The sequence below is a fragment of the Xenopus laevis genome, chromosome 8L (genome assembly GCF_017654675.1).
Source record: "Xenopus laevis strain J_2021 chromosome 8L, Xenopus_laevis_v10.1, whole genome shotgun sequence".
In the NCBI taxonomy this organism is placed as follows: domain Eukaryota; kingdom Metazoa; phylum Chordata; class Amphibia; order Anura; family Pipidae; genus Xenopus; species Xenopus laevis.
The window spans coordinates 132,356,039-132,378,814 of NC_054385.1; the positions used below are offsets into that span (position 1 = coordinate 132,356,039).

General features: G+C 43.4%; 1 protein-coding gene and 1 long non-coding RNA gene across 2 annotated transcripts in view; one reads left to right on the forward strand and one right to left on the reverse strand.

Moving 5' to 3' along the window:
* Positions 1 to 3,292: 3,292 nt before the first annotated feature.
* Positions 3,293 to 15,855, forward strand: LOC121397259. Its single transcript, XR_005963612.1, has 3 exons — positions 3,293 to 3,893; positions 13,335 to 13,411; positions 14,721 to 15,855. It is a non-coding gene; the product is annotated as an uncharacterized LOC121397259 (long non-coding RNA).
* Positions 15,856 to 15,884: 29 nt separating this feature from the next.
* The window catches only part of kcnn3.L (potassium calcium-activated channel subfamily N member 3 L homeolog), a 61,174-nt gene continuing 54,282 nt past the window's right edge, over positions 15,885 to 22,776 (reverse strand). The window contains exons 7-8 of the mRNA XM_018231699.2: positions 18,241 to 18,310; positions 15,885 to 17,810 (exon numbers count right to left, since the gene is read on the reverse strand). Coding sequence (XP_018087188.1) covers positions 17,514 to 17,810; positions 18,241 to 18,310 — 367 coding nt within the window. The 3' untranslated portion in view covers positions 15,885 to 17,513. The remainder of the gene's footprint in view (positions 17,811 to 18,240; positions 18,311 to 22,776) is intronic.

Sequence of the window (22,776 nt, forward strand, 5' to 3'; positions counted from 1 at the left end):
CAGGGTGACACCCCAATGTTTCTATATATCTGTAACCTTGTTATGAGCTAAGGGGGCCCAGTCTGAAGGTCAGTTAGGGGGAGATTTGGGGTGAGTGTTTATTTGTACCCTGGGTACCCCTGGAACTATAGCAGGGTGACTGTTACCCCAATGTTTCTATATATCTGTAACCTTGTTATGAGCTAAGGGGGCCCAGTCTAAAGGTCAGTTAGGGGGAGATTTGGGGTGAGTGCTTATTTGTACCCTGGGTACCCCTGGAACTATAGCAGGGTGACTGTTACCCCAATGTTTCTATATATCTGTAACCTTGTTATGAGCTAAGGGGGCCCAGTCTGAAGGTCAGTTAGGGGGAGATTTGGGGTGAGTGCTTATTTGTGCCCTGGGTACCCCTGGAACTATAGCAGGGTGACACCCCAATGTTACTATATATCTGTAACCTTGTTATGAGCTAAGGGGGCCCAGTCTGAAGGTCAGTTAGGGGGAGATTTGGGGTGAGTGCTTGTTTGTACCCTGGGTACCCCTGGAACTATAGCAGGGTGACTGTTACCCCAATGTGCCTACATATCTATAACCTGTGTTTGTTAATTCATGCCCTTAAAGAGAGCGTCAAAGGGCTTTAGGACTTTGCCCTATTCAGTGCTAGAAGCCTATTCATTTAATCAGTATTGGGGGGGAAAAAGGTAAACTGCTCCTTTAACACTCTCCGGCCTTTACCAAACAAAACCTGGCAATTCTGATCATTTAACTGTGTAATGCCTGCCCATGTAAAAGCCCCTCTCCAGTTAACAGAGTAACAGACTCATTAGCAAAAGCCACACACGAGCATCAGGCACAAGACTTTAAGACGCTTGTTTGCCTTCAAACACTCATCTAAATGGATATATTAATTGATACATTTGGTTGATACAATTCTAATCTTTGTCCTTAGAAACAACGAGTTTCATTAAAAAGGCGGCTGTTAGAATTGATACAATAGTTGCACTTACATTCAAAACTTGCTTACAGCTGGCCAGTCTATAAAATACTAATGGGCACATTTATTAAGGGTCGAATTGAAAATTAGAATTTTTAATTTTTTTATGGCCAAAACAATCCAATTTTTTTTTTAAAAAAAAATTCGACTTCGATTGAGATTTATCATACTCTGTCCCTTTAAAAACTCAAATTCAACCATTACCCACCTTAAATCTGCCAAATTGCTGTTTTAGTCAGTGGGAGAAGCCCTGGGATCAATTTGAAGTTGTTGCAGCCAAACTGACATTCGAGGGTTTTTTTTTCAGAGAAAAAACTCGAATCAAGTTTTTGGGTTGATCCTATTCATCCGAGTTTAGAAAATTTGATTTTTTTTAAAAATTTCATGTTCATGTGAGTTTTAAAAAAACGTCACATGAATATGAAATTTGACCCTTAAAGGTGACCCACCACCGGTACACATATGCATAGAGGATCACACAAGTACCAGGACACGTATGCAGTCTGGTAATATGTACATAGCAACACTTCTCATATACAGCAAGTTTTGTATAGGTTGTAGTTACCCTTTAACAGTGAGCAGAAGGTGTATCTGTATAAATACAAATATAGAGAAGGAATGTTCTGGGCATACAATAAGCTATACCCTCATACTGTACTGTCTAAGGGAATCAATATGGCACCTCCTCCTCCCATATGTATAAATACAAATATACAGAGAAGGAATGTTCTGGGCACACAATAAGCTATACCCTCATACTGTACTGTCTAAGGGAATCAATATGGCACCTCCTCCTCCCATATGTATAAATACAAATATACAGAGAAGGAATGTTCTGGGCACACAATAAGCTATACCCTCATACTGTACTGTCTAAGGGAATCAATATGGCACCTCCTCCCATATGTATAAATACAAATATACAGAGAAGGAATGTTCTGGGCACACAATAAGCTATACCCTCATACTGTACTGTCTAAGGGAATCAATATGGCACCTCCTCCTCCCATATGTATAAATACAAATATACAGAGAAGGAATGTTCTGGGCACACAATAAGCTATACCCTCATACTGTACTGTCTAAGGGAATCCATATGGCACCTCCTCCTCCCATATGTATAAATACAAATATACAGAGAAGGAATGTTCTGGGCACACAATAAGCTATACCCTCATACTGTACTGTCTAAGGGAATCAATATGGCACCTCCTCCTCCCATATGTATAAATACAAATATACAGAGAAGGAATGTTCTGGGCACACAATAAGCTATACCCTCATACTGTACTGTCTAAGGGAATCAATATGGCACCTCCTCCTCCCATATGTATAAATACAAATATACAGAGAAGGAATGTTCTGGGCACACAATAAGCTATACCCTCATACTGTACTGTCTAAGGGAATCCATATGGCACCTCCTCCTCCCATATGTATAAATACAAATATACAGAGAAGGAATGTTCTGGGCACACAATAAGCTATACCCTCATACTGTACTGTCTAAGGGAATCAATATGGCACCTCCTCCCATATGTATAAATACAAATATACAGAGAAGGAATGTTCTGGGCACACAATAAGCTATACCCTCATACTGTACTGTCTAAGGGAATCAATATGGCACCTCCTCCTCCCATATGTATAAATACAAATATACAGAGAAGGAATGTTCTGGGCACACAATAAGCTATACCCTCATACTGTACTGTCTAAGGGAATCAATATGGCACCTCCTCCCATATGTATAAATACAAATATACAGAGAAGGAATGTTCTGGGCACACAATAAGCTATACCCTCATACTGTACTGTCTAAGGGAATCAATATGGCACCTCCTCCTCCCATATGTATAAATACAAATATACAGAGAAGGAATGTTCTGGGCACACAATAAGCTATACCCTCATACTGTACTGTCTAAGGGAATCAATATGGCGGCGCCTCCTCCTCCCATATGTATAAATACAAATATACAGAGAAGGAATGTTCTGGGCACACAATAAGCTATACCCTCATACTGTACTGTCTAAGGGAATCAATATGGCACCTCCTCCTCCCATATGTATAAATACAAATATACAGAGAAGGAATGTTCTGGGCACACAATAAGCTATACCCTCATATTGTACTGTCTAAGGGAATCAATATGGTACCTCCTCCTCCCATATGTATAAATACAAATATACAGAGAAGGAATGTTCTGGGCACACAATAAGCTATACCCTCATACTGTACTGTCTAAGGGAATCAATATGGCACCTCCTCCTCCCATATGTATAAATACAAATATACAGAGAAGGAATGTTCTGGGCACACAATAAGCTATACCCTCATACTGTACTGTACCCAGAATCCCCTTAGAACCAGAGTTGGCAGAGAATGGTGTGAGTTGTAGTTCTACAGGGGGGAGGGGTTCGGGTTTGATTCAAACAAGGGGCAGAGGCATCGGAAGACAATAAGCAAAGCGGTGACACTGAGAATTAATAGACAAGGGGTCCCATGATGCAGGAGGAAGATGTTCCTATCGCCCCGCCCACTCATTCAGGCAGAAGAACTCGTCCAGATCCACAGGGAAGCCACTCGCTGACAGAAACCCTACACGTGACACTGTCCCTCCCGCTCATGCTAATGCACTCAGCCTCGGGCTTACTTCTTTCCTTACCGATCCCGTGTGGCGGCGGCGAAGCCCTGCAGTCCCTGTTTCTTTGTCCACGCACGCCACTACTTCCGGCCGGTAAACTTCCGCTTCCGGAGCAAAAGAAACAAAATCTCCCGCCCAGTGGGGACCTGACGAGTGACGACTAGCCGCGGAGAGGCACGTCACGCGCAGAGGGTGGAGCTGACCTGGGGCGCATGCTCACATTGGATTGCGTCGCTGGCGGCCTCTAGTGGTGGGAGTGGTGGAATGCAGCGGTGAGTCAATTTCCCGCCAATAGTTTCTTAGAAATGTTCTGTATAAACTAAGCGAGGTTATTTCTTATGTTTATTCAAATATGTGGGGATCGCAGAGAGTGTTCTGATTTGCTTGGTGCGACTTACATAGTCTCTGAACTCATTTTACTTCATGTTTTAGTCAGGAAGTGCTTCAAACGTTAGTGTCTTGTAACCCATAGCAACAAATGTAGGAGCTTGCTGATTGGTTGCCACCTTGTGACTCTTTCTACCAAATCCCCTATAATGACCTTGGTTGTGGGTTTCATTCACCTTCATTTTTCTCTTCATTTACCTCATACTGTGACGTCACAGGGTAATGGCGCTGATTTCTCCAACCAACAAGGACAATATTGTGTGTGTGACTGTGGCATCTTATAGCAGCCCCTCTACCATTTCACTCAATCCACACATATTCCAGTCGCTTATTCAAATCAATGCATGGTTGCTAGGGTCATTTAGACCCTAGCAACCAGACTGCTGAAATTATAAATTGGAGAGCTGCTGAATAAGAAGCTAAATAACTCAAAAACCACAAATAATAAAAAGAAAATAAAACTAGTTGCAAATTGTCTCAGAATCTCACTCTCTATATCACACTGACAGTTAATTTTGAGGTGAACAACCCCTTTAAAGGACTATCTGGGACTGTGGACCCCAAAAAATGAGAATGTCCAGGGAAAACCAGGACAGGGGGAAGGTATGAGGCAGAGCTTTTCAAGGTTATGTCTAGAAAACAACAATCCCCTGTTCATTTCTGTGGTATTTGCTGTTTTAGCCTGATGGGCACCAAACAAAGTTCTATGAAACAACCCTACCAAGAGAGGGGAATGAGTGATTCATTGGTGGGGAGGAAAGGAGATCTCACCATCAGCATAGGAAGGGGTTCTTTACTGTAAGGACAGTCAGGTTATGGGATTCCCTACCAAGAGAGGGGAATGAGTGATTCATTGGTGGGGAGGAAAGGAGATCTCACCATCAGCATAGGAAGGGGTTCTTTACTGTAAGGACAGTCAGGTTATGGGATTCCCTACCAAGAGAGGGGAATGAGTGATTCATTGGTGGGGAGGAAAGGAGATCTCACCATCAGCATAGGAAGGGGTTCTTTACTGTAAGGACAGTCAGGTTATGGGATTCCCTACCAAGAGAGGGGAATGAGTGATTCATTGGTGGGGAGGAAAGGAGATCTCACCATCAGCATAGGAAGGGGTTCTTTACTGTAAGGACAGTCAGGTTATGGGATTCCTTACCAAGAGAGGAGGAATGAGTGATTCATTGGTGGGGAGGAAAGGAGATTTCACTATCAGTATAGGAAGGGGTTCTTTACTGTAAGGACAGTCAGGTTATGGGATTCCCTACCAAGAGAGGGGAATGAGTGATTCATTGGTGGGGAGGAAAGGAGATCTCACCATCAGCATAGGAAGGGGTTCTTTACTGTAAGGACAGTCAGGTTATGGGATTCCCTACCAAGAGAGGGGAATGAGTGATTCATTGGTGGGGAGGAAAGGAGATCTCACCATCAGCATAGGAAGGGGTTCTTTACTGTAAGGACAGTCAGGTTATGGGATTCCCTACCAAGAGAGGGGAATGAGTGATTCATTGGTGGGGAGGAAAGGAGATCTCACCATCAGCATAGGAAGGGGTTCTTTACTGTAAGGACAGTCAGGTTATGGGATTCCTTACCAAGAGAGGAGGAATGAGTGATTCATTGGTGGGGAGGAAAGGAGATTTCACTATCAGTATAGGAAGGGGTTCTTTACTGTAAGGACAGTCAGGTTATGGGATTCCCTACCAAGAGAGGGGAATGAGTGATTCATTGGTGGGGAGGAAAGGAGATCTCACCATCAGCATAGGAAGGGGTTCTTTACTGTAAGGACAGTCAGGTTATGGGATTCCCTACCAAGAGAGGGGGAATGAGTGATTCATTGGTGGGGAGGAAAGGAGATCTCACCATCAGCATAGGAAGGGGTTCTTTACTGTAAGGGCAGTCAGGTTATGGGATTCCCTACCAAGAGAGGGGAATGAGTGATTCATTGGTGGGGAGGAAAGGAGATTTCACCATCAGCATAGGAAGGGGTTCTTTACTGTAAGGGCAGTCAGGTTATGGGATTCCCTACCAAGAGAGGGGAATGAGTGATTCATTGGTGGGGAGGAAAGGAGATTTCACCATCAGCATAGGAAGGGGTTCTTTACTGTAAGGACAGTCAGGTTATGGGATTCCCTACCAAGAGAGGGGAATGAGTGATTCATTGGTGGGGAGGAAAGGAGATTTCACCATCAGCATAGGAAGGGGTTCTTTACTGTAAGGGCAGTCAGGTTATGGGATTCCCTACCAAGAGAGGGGGAATGAGTGATTCATTGGTGGGGAGGAAAGGAGATCTCACCATCAGCATAGGAAGGGGTTCTTTACTGTAAGGGCAGTCAGGTTATGGGATTCCCTACCAAGAGAGGGGAATGAGTGATTCATTGGTGGGGAGGAAAGGAGATTTCACCATCAGCATAGGAAGGGGTTCTTTACTGTAAGGGCAGTCAGGTTATGGGATTCCCTACCAAGAGAGGGGAATGAGTGATTCATTGGTGGGGAGGAAAGGAGATTTCACCATCAGCATAGGAAGGGGTTCTTTACTGTAAGGACAGTCAGGTTATGGGATTCCCTACCAAGAGAGGGGAATGAGTGATTCATTGGTGGGGAGGAAAGGAGATTTCACCATCAGCATAGGAAGGGGTTCTTTACTGTAAGGACAGTCAGGTTATGGGATTCCCTACCAAGAGAGGGGAATGAGTGATTCATTGGTGGGGAGGAAAGGAGATTTCACCATCAGCATAGGAAGGGGTTCTTTACTGTAAGGGCAGTCAGGTTATGGGATTCCCTACCAAGAGAGGGGGAATGAGTGATTCATTGGTGGGGAGGAAAGGAGATCTCACCATCAGCATAGGAAGGGGTTCTTTACTGTAAGGGCAGTCAGGTTATGGGATTCCCTACCAAGAGAGGGGGAATGAGTGATTCATTGGTGGGGAGGAAAGGAGATCTCACCATCAGCATAGGAAGGGGTTCTTTACTGTAAGGGCAGTCAGGTTATGGGATTCCCTACCAAGAGAGGGGAATGAGTGATTCATTGGTGGGGAGGAAAGGCGATTTCACCATCAGCATAGGAAGGGGTTCTTTACTGTAAGGGCAGTCAGGTTATGGGATTCCCTACCAAGAGAGGGGAATGAGTGATTCATTGGTGGGGAGGAAAGGAGATTTCACCATCAGCATAGGAAGGGGTTCTTTACTGTAAGGACAGTCAGGTTATGGGATTCCCTACCAAGAGAGGGGAATGAGTGATTCATTGGTGGGGAGGAAAGGAGATTTCACCATCAGCATAGGAAGGGGTTCTTTACTGTAAGGGCAGTCAGGTTATGGGATTCCCTACCAAGAGAGGGGGAATGAGTGATTCATTGGTGGGGAGGAAAGGAGATTTCACCATCAGCATAGGAAGGGGTTCTTTACTGTAAGGACAGTCAGGTTATGGGATTCCCTACCAAGAGAGGGGAATGAGTGATTCATTGGTGGGGAGGAAAGGAGATCTCACCATCAGCATAGGAAGGGGTTCTTTACTGTAAGGGCAGTCAGGTTATGGGATTCCCTACCAAGAGAGGGGGAATGAGTGATTCATTGGTGGGGAGGAAAGGAGATCTCACCATCAGCATAGGAAGGGGTTCTTTACTGTAAGGGCAGTCAGGTTATGGGATTCCCTACCAAGAGAGGGAGGAATGAGTGATTCATTGGTGGGGAGGAAAGGAGATCTCACCATCAGCATAGGAAGGGGTTCTTTACTGTAAGGGCAGTCAGGTTATGGGATTCCCTACCAAGAGAGGGGGAATGAGTGATTCATTGGTGGGGAGGAAAGGAGATTTCACCATCAGCATAGGAAGGGGTTCTTTACTGTAAGGGCAGTCAGGTTATGGGATTCCCTACCAAGAGAGGGGGAATGAGTGATTCATTGGTGGGGAGGAAAGGAGATCTCACCATCAGCATAGGAAGGGGTTCTTTACTGTAAGGGCAGTCAGGTTATGGGATTCCCTACCAAGAGAGGGGAATGAGTGATTCATTGGTGGGGAGGAAAGGAGATCTCACCATCAGCATAGGAAGGGGTTCTTTACTGTAAGGACAGTCAGGTTATGGGATTCCCTAACAACAGAGGGGGAATGAGTGATTCATTGGTGGGGAGGAAAGGAGATCTCACCATCAGCATAGGAAGGGGTTCTTTACTGTAAGGGCAGTCAGGTTATGGGATTCCCTAACAACAGAGGGGGAATGAGTGATTCATTGGTGGGGAGGAAAGGAGATCTCACCATCAGCATAGGAAGGGGTTCTTTACTGTAAGGGCAGTCAGGTTATGGGATTCCCTACCAAGAGAGGGGGAATGAGTGATTCATTGGTGGGGAGGAAAGGAGATCTCACCATCAGCATAGGAAGGGGTTCTTTACTGTAAGGGCAGTCAGGTTATGGGATTCCCTACCAAGAGAGGGGAATGAGTGATTCATTGGTGGGGAGGAAAGGAGATCTCACCATCAGCATAGGAAGGGGTTCTTTACTGTAAGGACAGTCAGGTTATGGGATTCCCTAACAACAGAGGGGAATGAGTGATTCATTGGTGGGGAGGAAAGGAGATCTCACCATCAGCATAGGAAGGGGTTCTTTACTGTAAGGGCAGTCAGGTTATGGGATTCCCTACCAAGAGAGGGAGGAATGAGTGATTCATTGGTGGGGAGGAAAGGAGATCTCACCATCAGCATAGGAAGGGGTTCTTTACTGTAAGGGCAGTCAGGTTATGGGATTCCCTACCAAGAGAGGGGGAATGAGTGATTCATTGGTGGGGAGGAAAGGAGATCTCACCATCAGCATAGGAAGGGGTTCTTTACTGTAAGGGCAGTCAGGTTATGGGATTCCCTACCAAGAGAGGGGAATGAGTGATTCATTGGTGGGGAGGAAAGGAGATCTCACCATCAGCATAGGAAGGGGTTCTTTACTGTAAGGACAGTCAGGTTATGGGATTCCCTAACAACAGAGGGGAATGAGTGATTCATTGGTGGGGAGGAAAGGAGATCTCACCATCAGCATAGGAAGGGGTTCTTTACTGTAAGGGCAGTCAGGTTATGGGATTCCCTACCAAGAGAGGGGAATGAGTGATTCATTGGTGGGGAGGAAAGGAGATCTCGCCATCAGCATAGGAAGGGGTTCTTTACTGTAAGGGCAGTCAGGTTATGGGATTCTCTACCAAGAGAGGGGGAATGAGTGATTCATTGGTGGGGAGGAAAGGAGATTTCACCATCAAGCATAGGAAGGGGTTCTTTACTGTAAGGGCAGTCAGGTTATGGGATTCCCTAACAACAGAGGGGGAATGAGGGATTCATTAGTGGGGAGGAAAGGAGATTTCACCATCAGCATAGGAAGGGGTTCTTTACTGTAAGGGCAGTCAGGTTATGGGATTCCCTACCAAGAGAGGGGGAATGAGTGATTCATTGGTGGGGAGGAAAGGAGATTTCACCATCAGCATAGGAAGGGGTTCTTTACTGTAAGGACAGTCAGGTTATGGGATTCCCTACCAAGAGAGGGGAATGAGTGATTCATTGGTGGGGAGGAAAGGAGATCTCACCATCAGCATAGGAAGGGGTTCTTTACTGTAAGGGCAGTCAGGTTATGGGATTCCCTATGAAGAGTGTCAGGGAAAGGAATTAAGTAGCATCAGAGCTCAGTACATGGGTAAGTAGTGTGGGGAGTTTGGATTTACTTTACTAGAGGGCTAATGTTAGGTGACCATGGGAAGGAGAGCAGGCAAGAAGTGGAAATAGTGAGAATCACACATCTATACTGGTAAAGTAGTGTGGGGAGTATGGATTCACAGACAATACAGCTATAGGGAATACGGAACCCCCACAAGATGTTCTTCCCATCCAGTTTCGGACTTTACACAGGGGAAGTGTTAGTGAATGGATTCCTGGAGCACAAGAAAGAGACACACACCTTACAGTTTCATTGTAAATTTATTATATATTTATATATTTAGATATCATTTTATGTGCCACTAATAAGTGTGAGTGCAAGTGGGGGAGTCAGGTCACCCCGCCAGCATCCCGTCTATATAGAAAGATAAAAAATAGTTCACTCAGTTAAGGATATCTCTTATAAAATATAAAAAAGAATGTTTCGGCAAATGAGAGAAGTTGGGGCGCAGGAACGAGACAGTCCGGAACGTGCTACATTCTTCTGCGGCAACAGACGAGACATTATCACGATTAGCAGTCTCTGTACGGGGGCCTATTATGTCTGGAGTCTCCCGCCACACAGACGGCCTGCAGCTTCCAACTGTCACGCGCAGATACCTGCTCTCATTCCCTGTACTTCCTGCAACGTGGCTGCTCTCTTTCCCATGGTCAGGAAGTGAAGGGGCCTTTGATCCAGTAAGGGATTTCTCCTTAGTTTTGCTGTGTATGTAGTAATGTGCGGCCCAATATCCGCCCTCTCACCACCCGCACCCAACTTCCGATGTTCCTTTTATAGACTCGCCCGTCCCGCTGATGATGTCACAAAAGGGGCGGGTGAGCAGGCACGCGGCTATAAAAACAGAACTCGGTAAAGTGGGCGGGTGGGAGAGCAGGAAGAAGAGCTCGACCTGGACCTGCCCATCACTCGCAAATGAGGGTGCAAGGTCGGCCCAAACCCGACGACCCGCGGGTATCACATTACTAGTGTGATGCAATGAGAGCTCCCTCTAATGGCCACACCTCCTTTACACTTAGGGGCCAATTCACCAAGCTCAAGTGAAGGATTCGAAGTAAAATAACTTCGAATTTCGAAGTGTTTTGTGGGCTACTTCGACGATCGAATGGGCTACTTCGACCTTCGACTGCGACTTCAACTAAAAATCGTTCGACTATTCGACCATTCGATAGTTAAAGTACTGTCTCTTTAAGAAAAAACTTCGACCCCCTAGTTCGCCACCTAAAAGCTACCGAACCCAATGTTAGCCTATGGGGAAGGTCCCCATAGGCTTGGCTAAATTTTTTTGATCGAAGGATAATCCTTCGATCGTTGGATTAAAATCCTTCGAATCGTTCGATTCGAAGGATTTAATCGTTCGACCGATGGATTATTCCTTCGATCAAACTTTTTGCGCAAAATCCTTCGACTTCGATATTCGAAGTCGAAGGATTTTCATTCCCCAGTCGAATATCGAGGGTTAATTAACCCTCGATATTCGACCCTTGATGCATCGGCCCCATAGTTACTAAGCCCCTCATTTAATGCCTGACCTTGGGAAAGAGAACAGTTGTGGTGCAAGAAGTGCAGAGAATTAGAGTTCTGCACGTGGGGGAAGATTGGCTCCTGTCAGACAATGGGAGTAGCCCAGGAGCAGGATGTACAGAGAATCTGTTCCTGAGTAAATTCCAGGATGATTCAATTTAACCACCCAGGGGAAGGATATAGTCTGACCAATAGAAAGGGAGCATGCCAGGAATTGGGACCACAAAGAATACAGAAAGTCAGAGTGTTATACTTGAGTTAAAAGGGAACTGTTGCGAAAATGAAAATGTAATATAAGCTTCACCATACTGAAATAAGAGCCTTTCTCAATACAATCATTTAAATATTCTGTATTGTTTCTGAAATATGCAAGTTTCCTCTCTCAGCATCTGTTTCTCTTCATTCTGTCTTCATGCAGCAGTTGGGTGTCAGATATTCACTGACAGTTACATCCAATATATCTTATAGGGGGGCTCCTTTTGCCTAGAAGATGTATTAGAGCTCACTCTATTAAACTCACCAGACATCATGTCTCTCTACATGCAGAATTTGTGCAAAAGGCAGTTATTTTGCTTGTTTGTACTGGAATCAGTTATTTGAGTGAGCTCTAATACATCTGCTAGGAAAGGAGCCCCCCTATAAGATATATTGGATGTAACTGTCAGTGAATATCTGACACCCAACTGCTGCATGAAGAGAGAATGAAGAGAAACAGATGCTGAGAGAGGAATAGTGAACATAAACTGGATTATTTCAGAAACAGTACAGAATTTTTAATTGATTGTATTTATAAAGTTTCTTATTTCAATATGATGAAGCTTATATTAAAGGGGACCTGTCACCCTAAGAAATAATTTCAAATTCTTTTCTATCATGTTAGTTGAGCAAAATAAACTTTACTTACACTGTAGTTATTATTTAAATTTTGTTTCCTTCTGTTTTGGAATTATACAATCACAGCAAGCAGGCAGCAGCCATTTTGTGGACACGGTTATCAAGGGAAATTGTGTATCACCCCAAAATCTTGTGTATGCACCAGAATGGGGGACCTAATGTCCATGTGCAGTGCCCTACACAATTGTATAGCCTGAGGAGGGAAGGGGGAATGTGAGGAGAACAGGGACATGTAGGAAGTGCTGAATGGAAAGTGAAAGTAATTGACTGCCCCTCGTCTATGCCACGGGCATAGAGGCGGGGCAGGTAATATTTGATTGACAGTTTAGATATTTAAACACCTTTATTACAAAATTTTTGGGGTTTCATATTTAATTTGCAAAGGACTTTCATTATGCAGCTTTTTATGTGTAGGTGACAGGTCCACTTTAAATTTTCATGATAGTCCCGTCAGATAGTCCAGCTGTTGCCATACTACAGGACGGAGCCCCCCCCCCTGTGGAGGGCATGAGAAGTAGTAGTTTAGCAGGAGGGTTGACAGGAACATACTAGTGATGTTCAGGCCGACCTCGCTGCTCCTCTTGCGGGTTCAGCTTCAGCTCTTCCGCCTGCTCTCCCTGCCCGCAACCTTACACTGCTGGTTTCCTGCTTCCTGTTTTATAAGCTCATTCCTGCCCTGCCCCCTTTTGTGATGTCATTGGTGGGACGGGTCGATGTGGTCTATAAATGGAAGTGGGAAGTCAGGTGCGGGTTGAGTTTTTCTCTACTAACACATCACTAGTACATACCTGTATTGTTAATGGCCTGTGTATAAGAGAAGCCTCCCCATATCCCACTATATACAGGTGAGCGTGCGTCTGTGTGTCAGGAGATCCTCACACTGCCCCTTTATGTCACTACTTGGTCCCTATTACAGAGCGACGGACACCAGACATCACCCGGAGAGAAACCTACAGTACATTCTAAATGATTTGGCCCCGTGCAGGGCGACTCTTGATTGGTCACAGCTGAATTATGGCTAAATGTGCAACATTAGATCCTAGTTTGCACGTTGGCGCTAAAAAATATATATATTTTTTTGTTTCTATTTTTTTTTTGCAATACACATGAACCAGGCAATGTATGATGGCACGTACAACCATTTGTAGTTTTATTCTCTGAAAATAGATATATATATATATACTCTATCATTATATTTCATCTACAATAACAGATGTTTTTCTCTCTTCCTTATGTAGCAACATTGCGATTAAGGATACGCTCTTTGGACGTGTGATCCGTAACCCTCGCATCACCAGGAGGACCTTCTAATAAGGTGCAGAAAACTTGATTGGAAATCATTTTGCGTTATATTCAGATACAAGAAGTCTGGAAGAGATCAGGCACATCGGGGTGGGGGGTTAAGGAAGTCTGTACCTAAATAAATGAGTAGGAACAGTCTTCTATGCTGATAAGGTTTGGGGTGTCCGAGAGAAGCACCCTGCTGAGTTATACCAGCCGCATCGCCCCACTCTGCCGACTAGGAAATGAAAGTTATAAAGGAAACTTTCTGTTTGTTATGTATAGGGATGCACCGAATCCACTATTTTGGATTCGGCCGAACCCCCGAATCCTTCACAAAAGATGCAGCCAAATACCAATCCGAATTTGAATCCTAATTCGCATATGCAAATTAGGGGTGGGAAGGGAAAAGCATTTTTTACTTCCTTGTTTTTTGACAAGAAGTCATGTGATTTCCCTACCCACCCCTAATTTGCATATGCAAATTAGGGTTTGGATTCGGTTCGGCGGAACGATTCTCCGAATCCTGGCCGAATCCCGAACCGAATCCTGGATTCGGTGCATCCCTAGTTATGTAAAATCCCTTGTTGCTCACGGAGGGTCTCATTGCAAGATACTGCAATGTCGCAAGCAGAAAGTCGCTTTGTTAGTAGGGTTGCCTTGACAATGGGCAGATAAAAGGGGTCGCTACCTGTTAATCACGATTTTTGGGATCAGTACAACTATGGACACTAATGGGTGATTGTCTCACATATAGAAATTCGACCCCCTTCCAATTCCAAAGACCCATCTGCTTGTGATGCAGATCCCATAAATTATCACTATAATATATGTAAAGCCTCCTTCACTGTTAGAGTGAGAGCAGATTCGGGGTGACCCCACACCCCGTCCATTTATTTTTGTAAGGAGACCTGTATCTCCACCCCCCCATAAAATAATACATTTCTAGGCTGCTTACTCATCTTACTGTTGGGGTCACTGACCCCAGAAATCAAAAGTCAGGACGCTTTTTTTTTTTAAGCCCTCTGCTGTTGATTTTCCATTCTGACATCTAAGCTGTTGCCTAGTTGTTAGGGTAATCAAGCCCCAGCAACCAGTTTGCAAACTCCAAGCCGGAGAGCTGCAGAATAAAAAAAAAATGTAAATATGATAAAAACCACAAAAAATAATAAAAGATACAGATTGCGAATAATCATAGAATACTGCTGAGAGGGTGCACAGTATACATCCCAGTTGCCATTATTAACCACAAACATGATCTTATAGCGTGTGTATCACTACAGATCAGGAACTTCTCTTTCCCCCGTGCCTTGTTATTACTAACCTAACACTTTTGTTCACAGTGAACTATGCACCCGAAGGAGATCGAGTTGAGATGTTGAGATGCAAAGGATTGGATATATTGTGAAAAGAGATATAACCCTTGCTGTTCCGTTATGAATATAAAGGTAACAAGAGGCAGTATATCATTGGCTAGTTCTGCACAGTAACGGTCTCTCTGTGGCCTCCCCTTGTTCTGAAAGGGCCCCTGGAAACAAGCGAACTGATGCTAATGTACTGCCCACAGGCCCTAAACTCCACCAGTGCACTATTCATATCCGCCAACAATTCAATTTAACTACAATTTAGAAAATTAAAGCACAGATCTGATTGGTGGCTGTGGGTAACGGCCCCTATATTAGTAAATTAGCCCTACTTTATTATGAGGAAAAACAAGCCACAAAAAAACTTTTAAAGGTAAGTCAAGCCAAAAGTAGAAATTTGCATAGTAAACAAAAACATAATTCTAAGCAACTTTTCCAATATACATGGATTAAAATTTTTTTAATTGTAAAAACAATTGCTATTGAAAGCAGCATTTGCTTAACTCCAGAACATTTGTAGTGCATGTACATTGCAAAGTTCCTTAGAATTATGGTTTCTTTTATTAGGCACATTTTTATTTTGGGGTTGACTTGCTATTTATCGTATAGTTACTAGATTTCATTGATTCAATAATGCGGAATCCATAAATCCCCTTGTTCTGCCTTCTCCACCATTGCAACTGCCAACTGGCTCTGGCTGATAGAGGCTGCTGGGAATTGTTATCGTACTGTGACCCATTGACTTATCCATTTTGGGAATGAAAGTCAATTTTAATCTGTAAAATCATAATTTTCCGTTGTCATAATTTTTCCTCGTTCTGCTCTTTCCTACTCCCCTGTTCTTTTCCTCATCCATTTTCTTTATTTAATCATTATTACTTCAGTTTAAAATTTTTATATAACACTTCATTGCTCTGCTATCACTCTGCTTTTCCTTGTTCCACCCTTGCCTTTCCTTGTTCTCCAAACATTATGCCACATTGGGGACACGCTCAAATTCAGAGATTAGTCGCCCGGCGACAAATCTCCTCTTCTTCAGGGAAAATAATCTCTCCGAACTGCCTCCCGCTGGCTAGAATGTAAATTGCCGGCTGGATGGCACTCGGAGTACTTCGTTTTCCTAAGTTGCCTCCCCCGGCAGGAGCCAGTTCGGGGAGATTTGTCACGCAAAAGAAGAGGAGATTTGTCACCAGGCGACTAATCTCCCCGAATCTGAGCGTGTGTCCTGACCCTAACTGTATCTTAGAGGAATCATGCGCAGACAATTGGTTGGTGGGGAAAATGCTCCTTGTATAATTTCTGGAGGGGATGTTATGAGTCAACTAAACGATACCAACATAGGGTGCGTGCACTTGCCTCCCTCCTGAACTACTGCAGCCTCACCTGCTTAGCCATACCAATCTTCAGAGTCTCACAGAAAAGATGGTGGTTGCCAAATTCAGCCACTTCATCCGTGACGGTGATCACCAAAGAGGATTCCAGTTTTGCTATTCACCAATAAGGCACCAGTTCAGGTCATTAATCTACCTAGTTCTGAAATGTTCCCAGCTTTGTGAGAAATGTTATATAAGATTGTGTACGATACTTCTTTATAGCTCCTAACTGATACCCCTGGTTCTTACATGGTACTCTCTGAGCATTCACACATCATTCTGGAATTAGGCAACTTGGAGCCATCCAGTTCATTGTTACCAAAACACTGTATAACTTCATGAACTAAATTTGTGAGTTCTATGACTAAAATACCCTGTAAGCCTGATCTAGTAAAAATCAATCATTCTACCGTCTCCATCTACTACAGCTTCCAACCTTTATACTTGCCTAGGCACAGACACACACTAAACTTTGCCTATTTAGAGCCGTAAAGGTGGCACATTTTGGTTATTTTTACTGCTGTAAATCTTTCTCTGTGTATTTTTTATTTAACTTACCTCATTTGTTTGAATCTGTACTTCCCTGTCCTCACCACTAAGAGCACCATAATTGCAAAGCGAAGGATTCTCATTGTACTGGCACTTCTTTAAAGTCATACTTTCAGCAAAATAAAAAAAGGGTTTGCTTGAAAATAATTCATGAATAAATTTGGATCTTCATTGAAGAAGGCATAGCCACTTTTTCTGCTTCCAGATAGGCCTCTGTTAAATTCCAGCCCTGGGATTTTAGCTCAGCTGAATCCAATAAAGGGTCCAAGAGTCCTGTTTCTTGATATGTTTAGACAAGGAAAGTGGGCGTGTCCATAAGGACCACTTCCAGGACTGATGTTCTGTACAGACAGCCACAATCTGATAACTGAAAAGAGACTGGATGAAACAGAAAAAGTGGCTTACACATAAAAGTGACTGGCATTGTTTTCAGGTATAGATTTTTTTGAGGGGAATGATAGTATCCCTTTAAAAAACTAAAGTAACTTTCATGTCAAAAAGATGCTGCTGTTGTTGATAGTAATGGCGAGGGTCATAGGAATGAAGGACTGGGGATGTTAGAACAGGACAATTGATAAAAGAGCCCATTTTTGTTTCTGCTCAGCAAAGCTTTGCAGGCAACTTGTCAGTGAATGGTCAGGCCGCTCTCTTCATATTTACTTCTGAGTTAGTAACAGTTCCACCGCTCATCAGCTACTGGGTTTCCAACAATGCGAGGTGTCCTTAGTTAGCTGACATTGCGTGATGGTTACCAGGCCAAAATTTTTTCAAAGCTGACCCCCTTCTAATTATTCATGGAGAGAGCACACTGCTTGGTTGTCCACTATCCCAGCTCCTAACATCTTCCCTCTCAGCAGCTGCTGGAGCTGGTGTGCGGCGTTGGAAATGAAGCCGAACTGATTCCCATTGGACTGTCCGATAGAGGGGTCTGTGGTGTGCCCACTGCAACTCCGAGTCCTCTTGATTCGAGGATGACAGATAGGAGGTGCTGTTGCTGCTGTCGCAGAACGTCCACAATAAGGACAGGGAGAGTGTTAAACGTGGAGACGATCTGGTCCAGCTTGGTCTCCAGGCTCCCGATTTGCTTCTCCAGATCTTCGCTCCGGTCATTCAGCTCCGTAATAAGGTCGTACATTACACTCTGCATCTGGGGAGGTTGAAGAGGAAGGAGGTTAGAACTGTCCCAGATTTGCTGATAATATGAGCACTTACAAGCCAACTGCCAATTAATGAGTGACAGACCTCATCAGTTGGTTGCACTGGAGAAAATGCTACATTGAGGGAGAAGAAACAAGAGGAGAAATTGTCTGCACCCTTACACCTCTTTGCCTTAGAGAAGGAAGATAAGTCTTGGTGATAAATAGACAAGAATTAGCTTTGATTTTCAAGGAGAGCTGAATCAAGAGAGAAAGAAAGGAAATGTTCGAAAAGAGCTGAAAGAATCGGCTGATAACTGATCTTGGAAGACAGAAGCTATTAACACTCACACAAGACAGATATTTATCATCTCTCCTGCAGAATGAGATAGGGGGGGCAGTGTGTACAATCAGACAATTGCTCTACGTCATGTTCTTTACCTTGGAGAGGTCCACTAGCGTATTGGCCTGGTCGCTCAGCTTCCTCTGCTCCATCTTCACACTGCGCAGCCTGTTGGGACAGACACACAGCATTTTAACACTGACAGAGACCATTGCTAAGTGCTTGTTCTGGCTATCACTCATGTTATATGTACCCCCTGCTGTACACTATAAGTTCTGGGACCATATAAAGTCATTCATGTATTATAAGGGATAATGTACCCCCTACTGTATATGATACAGATATTAGAAGTCACTGAGGGGTTGTTCTGTGACCATATAAAGGCACAAGGCTGCAGGCTGAGTTATACAGGGAACTCTGAGTATCACTCATATATTATAAGGGATAATGTACCCCCTACTGTAAATGATAAGGATATTAGAAGTCACTGAGGGGTTGTTCCGTGACCATATAAAAGCACAAGGCTGCAGGCTGAGTTATACAGGGAACTCTGAGTATCACTCATGTATTATAAGGGATAATGTACCCCCTACTGTAAATGATAAGGATATTAGAAGTCACTGAGGGGTTGTTCTGTGACCATATAAAGGCACAAGGCTGCAGGCTGAGTTATACAGGGAACTCTGAGTATCACTCATGTATTATAAGGGATAATGTACCCCCTACTGTAAATGATAAGGATATTAGAAGTCACTGAGGGGTTGTTCTGTGACCATATAAAGGCACAAGGCTGCAGGCTGAGTTATACAGGGAACTCTGAGTATCACTCATGTATTATAAGGGATAATGTACCCCCTACTGTAAATGATAAGGATATTAAAAGTCACTGAGGGGTTGTTCTGTGACCATATAAAGGCACAAGGCTGCAGGCTGAGTTATACAGGGAACTCTGAGTATCACTCATGTATTATAAGGGATAATGTACCCCCTACTGTAAATGATAAGGATATTAGAAGTCACTGAGGGGTTGTTCCGTGACCATATAAAAGCACAAGGCTGCAGGCTGAGTTATACAGGGAACTCTGAGTATCACTCATGTATTATAAGGGATAATGTACCCCCTACTGTAAATGATAAGGATATTAGAAGTCACTGAGGGGTTGTTCTGTGACCATATAAAGGCACAAGGCTGCAGGCTGAGTTATACAGGGAACTCTGAGTATCACTCACGTATTATAAGGGATAATGTACCCCCTACTGTAAATGATAAGGATATTAGAAGTCACTGAGGGGTTGTTCTGTGACCATATAAAGGCACAAGGCTGCAGGCTAAATTATACAGGGAACTCTTGAGTATCACTCGTGTATTATAAGGGATAATGTACCCCCTACTGTAAATGATAAGGATATTAGAAGTAGGTGCTGTGACCAAATAAAGACACAACACTGTAGGCTGAGTTATACAGGGAACTCTGAGAATCACTCGTATTATAAGGGATAATGTACCCCCTACTGTAAAGGATAAGGATATTAGAAGTCACTGAGGGGTTGTTCTGTGACCATATAAAGGCACAAGGCTGCAGGCTGAGTTATACAGGGAACTCTGAGTATCACTCATGTATTATAAGGGATAATGTACCCCCTACTGTAAATGATAAGGATATTAGAAGTCACTGAGGGGTTGTTCTGTGACCATATAAAGGCACAAGGCTGCAGGCTGAGTTATACAGGGAACTCTGAGTATCACTCATGTATTATAAGGGATAATGTACCCCCTACTGTAAATGATAAGGATATTAAAAGTCACTGAGGGGTTGTTCTGTGACCATATAAAGGCACAAGGCTGCAGGCTGAGTTATACAGGGAACTCTGAGTATCACTCATGTATTATAAGGGATAATGTACCCCCTACTGTAAATGATAAGGATATTAGAAGTCACTGAGGGGTTGTTCTGTGACCATATAAAGGCACAAGGCTGCAGGCTGAGTTATACAGGGAACTCTGAGTATCACTCATGTATTATAAGGGATAATGTACCCCCTACTGTAAATGATAAGGATATTAAAAGTCACTGAGGGGTTGTTCTGTGACCATATAAAGGCACAAGGCTGCAGGCTGAGTTATACAGGGAACTCTGAGTATCACTCATGTATTATAAGGGATAATGTACCCCCTACTGTAAATGATAAGGATATTAGAAGTCACTGAGGGGTTGTTCTGTGACCATATAAAGGCACAAGGCTGCAGGCTGAGTTATACAGGGAACTCTGAGTATCACTCATGTATTATAAGGGATAATGTACCCCCTACTGTAAATGATAAGGATATTAGAAGTCACTGAGGGGTTGTTCTGTGACCATATAAAGGCACAAGGCTGCAGGCTGAGTTATACAGGGAACTCTGAGTATCACTCATGTATTATAAGGGATAATGTACCCCCTACTGTAAATGATAAGGATATTAGAAGTCACTGAGGGGTTGTTCTGTGACCATATAAAGGCACAAGGCTGCAGGCTGAGTTATACAGGGAACTCTGAGTATCACTCATGTATTATAAGGGATAATGTACCCCCTACTGTAAATGATAAGGATATTAGAAGTCACTGAGGGGTTGTTCTGTGACCATATAAAGGCACAAGGCTGCAGGCTGAGTTATACAGGGAACTCTGAGTATCACTCATGTATTATAAGGGATAATGTACCCCCTACTGTAAATGATAAGGATATTAAAAGTCACTGAGGGGTTGTTCTGTGACCATATAAAGGCACAAGGCTGCAGGCTGAGTTATACAGGGAACTCTGAGTATCACTCATGTATTATAAGGGATAATGTACCCCCTACTGTAAATGATAAGGATATTAGAAGTCACTGAGGGGTTGTTCTGTGACCATATAAAGGCACAAGGCTGCAGGCTGAGTTATACAGGGAACTCTGAGTATCACTCATGTATTATAAGGGATAATGTACCCCCTACTGTAAATGATAAGGATATTAGAAGTCACTGAGGGGTTGTTCTGTGACCATATAAAGGCACAAGGCTGCAGGCTGAGTTATACAGGGAACTCTGAGTATCACTCATGTATTATAAGGGATAATGTACCCCCTACTGTAAATGATAAGGATATTAGAAGTCACTGAGGGGTTGTTCTGTGACCATATAAAGGCACAAGGCTGCAGGCTGAGTTATACAGGGAACTCTGAGTATCACTCATGTATTATAAGGGATAATGTACCCCCTACTGTAAATGATAAGGATATTAGAAGTCACTGAGGGGTTGTTCTGTGACCATATAAAGGCACAAGGCTGCAGGCTGAGTTATACAGGGAACTCTGAGTATCACTCATGTATTATAAGGGATAATGTACCCCCTACTGTAAATGATAAGGATATTAGAAGTCACTGAGGGGTTGTTCTGTGACCATATAAAGGCACAAGGCTGCAGGCTAAATTATACAGGGAACTCTTGAGTATCACTCGTGTATTATAAGGGATAATGTACCCCCTACTGTAAATGATAAGGATATTAGAAGTAGGTGCTGTGACCAAATAAAGACACAACACTGTAGGCTGAGTTATACAGGGAACTCTGAGAATCACTCGTATTATAAGGGATAATGTACCCCCTACTGTAAAGGATAAGGATATTAGAAGTCACTGAGGGGTTGTTCTGTGACCATATAAAGGCACAAGGCTGCAGGCTGAGTTATACAGGGAACTCTGAGTATCACTCATGTATTATAAGGGATAATGTACCCCCTACTGTAAATGATAAGGATATTAGAAGTCACTGAGGGGTTGTTCTGTGACCATATAAAGGCACAAGGCTGCAGGCTGAGTTATACAGGGAACTCTGAGTATCACTCATGTATTATAAGGGATAATGTACCCCCTACTGTAAATGATAAGGATATTAAAAGTCACTGAGGGGTTGTTCTGTGACCATATAAAGGCACAAGGCTGCAGGCTGAGTTATACAGGGAACTCTGAGTATCACTCATGTATTATAAGGGATAATGTACCCCCTACTGTAAATGATAAGGATATTAGAAGTCACTGAGGGGTTGTTCTGTGACCATATAAAGGCACAAGGCTGCAGGCTGAGTTATACAGGGAACTCTGAGTATCACTCATGTATTATAAGGGATAATGTACCCCCTACTGTAAATGATAAGGATATTAAAAGTCACTGAGGGGTTGTTCTGTGACCATATAAAGGCACAAGGCTGCAGGCTGAGTTATACAGGGAACTCTGAGTATCACTCATGTATTATAAGGGATAATGTACCCCCTACTGTAAATGATAAGGATATTAGAAGTCACTGAGGGGTTGTTCTGTGACCATATAAAGGCACAAGGCTGCAGGCTGAGTTATACAGGGAACTCTGAGTATCACTCATGTATTATAAGGGATAATGTACCCCCTACTGTAAATGATAAGGATATTAGAAGTCACTGAGGGGTTGTTCTGTGACCATATAAAGGCACAAGGCTGCAGGCTGAGTTATACAGGGAACTCTGAGTATCACTCATGTATTATAAGGGATAATGTACCCCCTACTGTAAATGATAAGGATATTAGAAGTCACTGAGGGGTTGTTCTGTGACCATATAAAGGCACAAGGCTGCAGGCT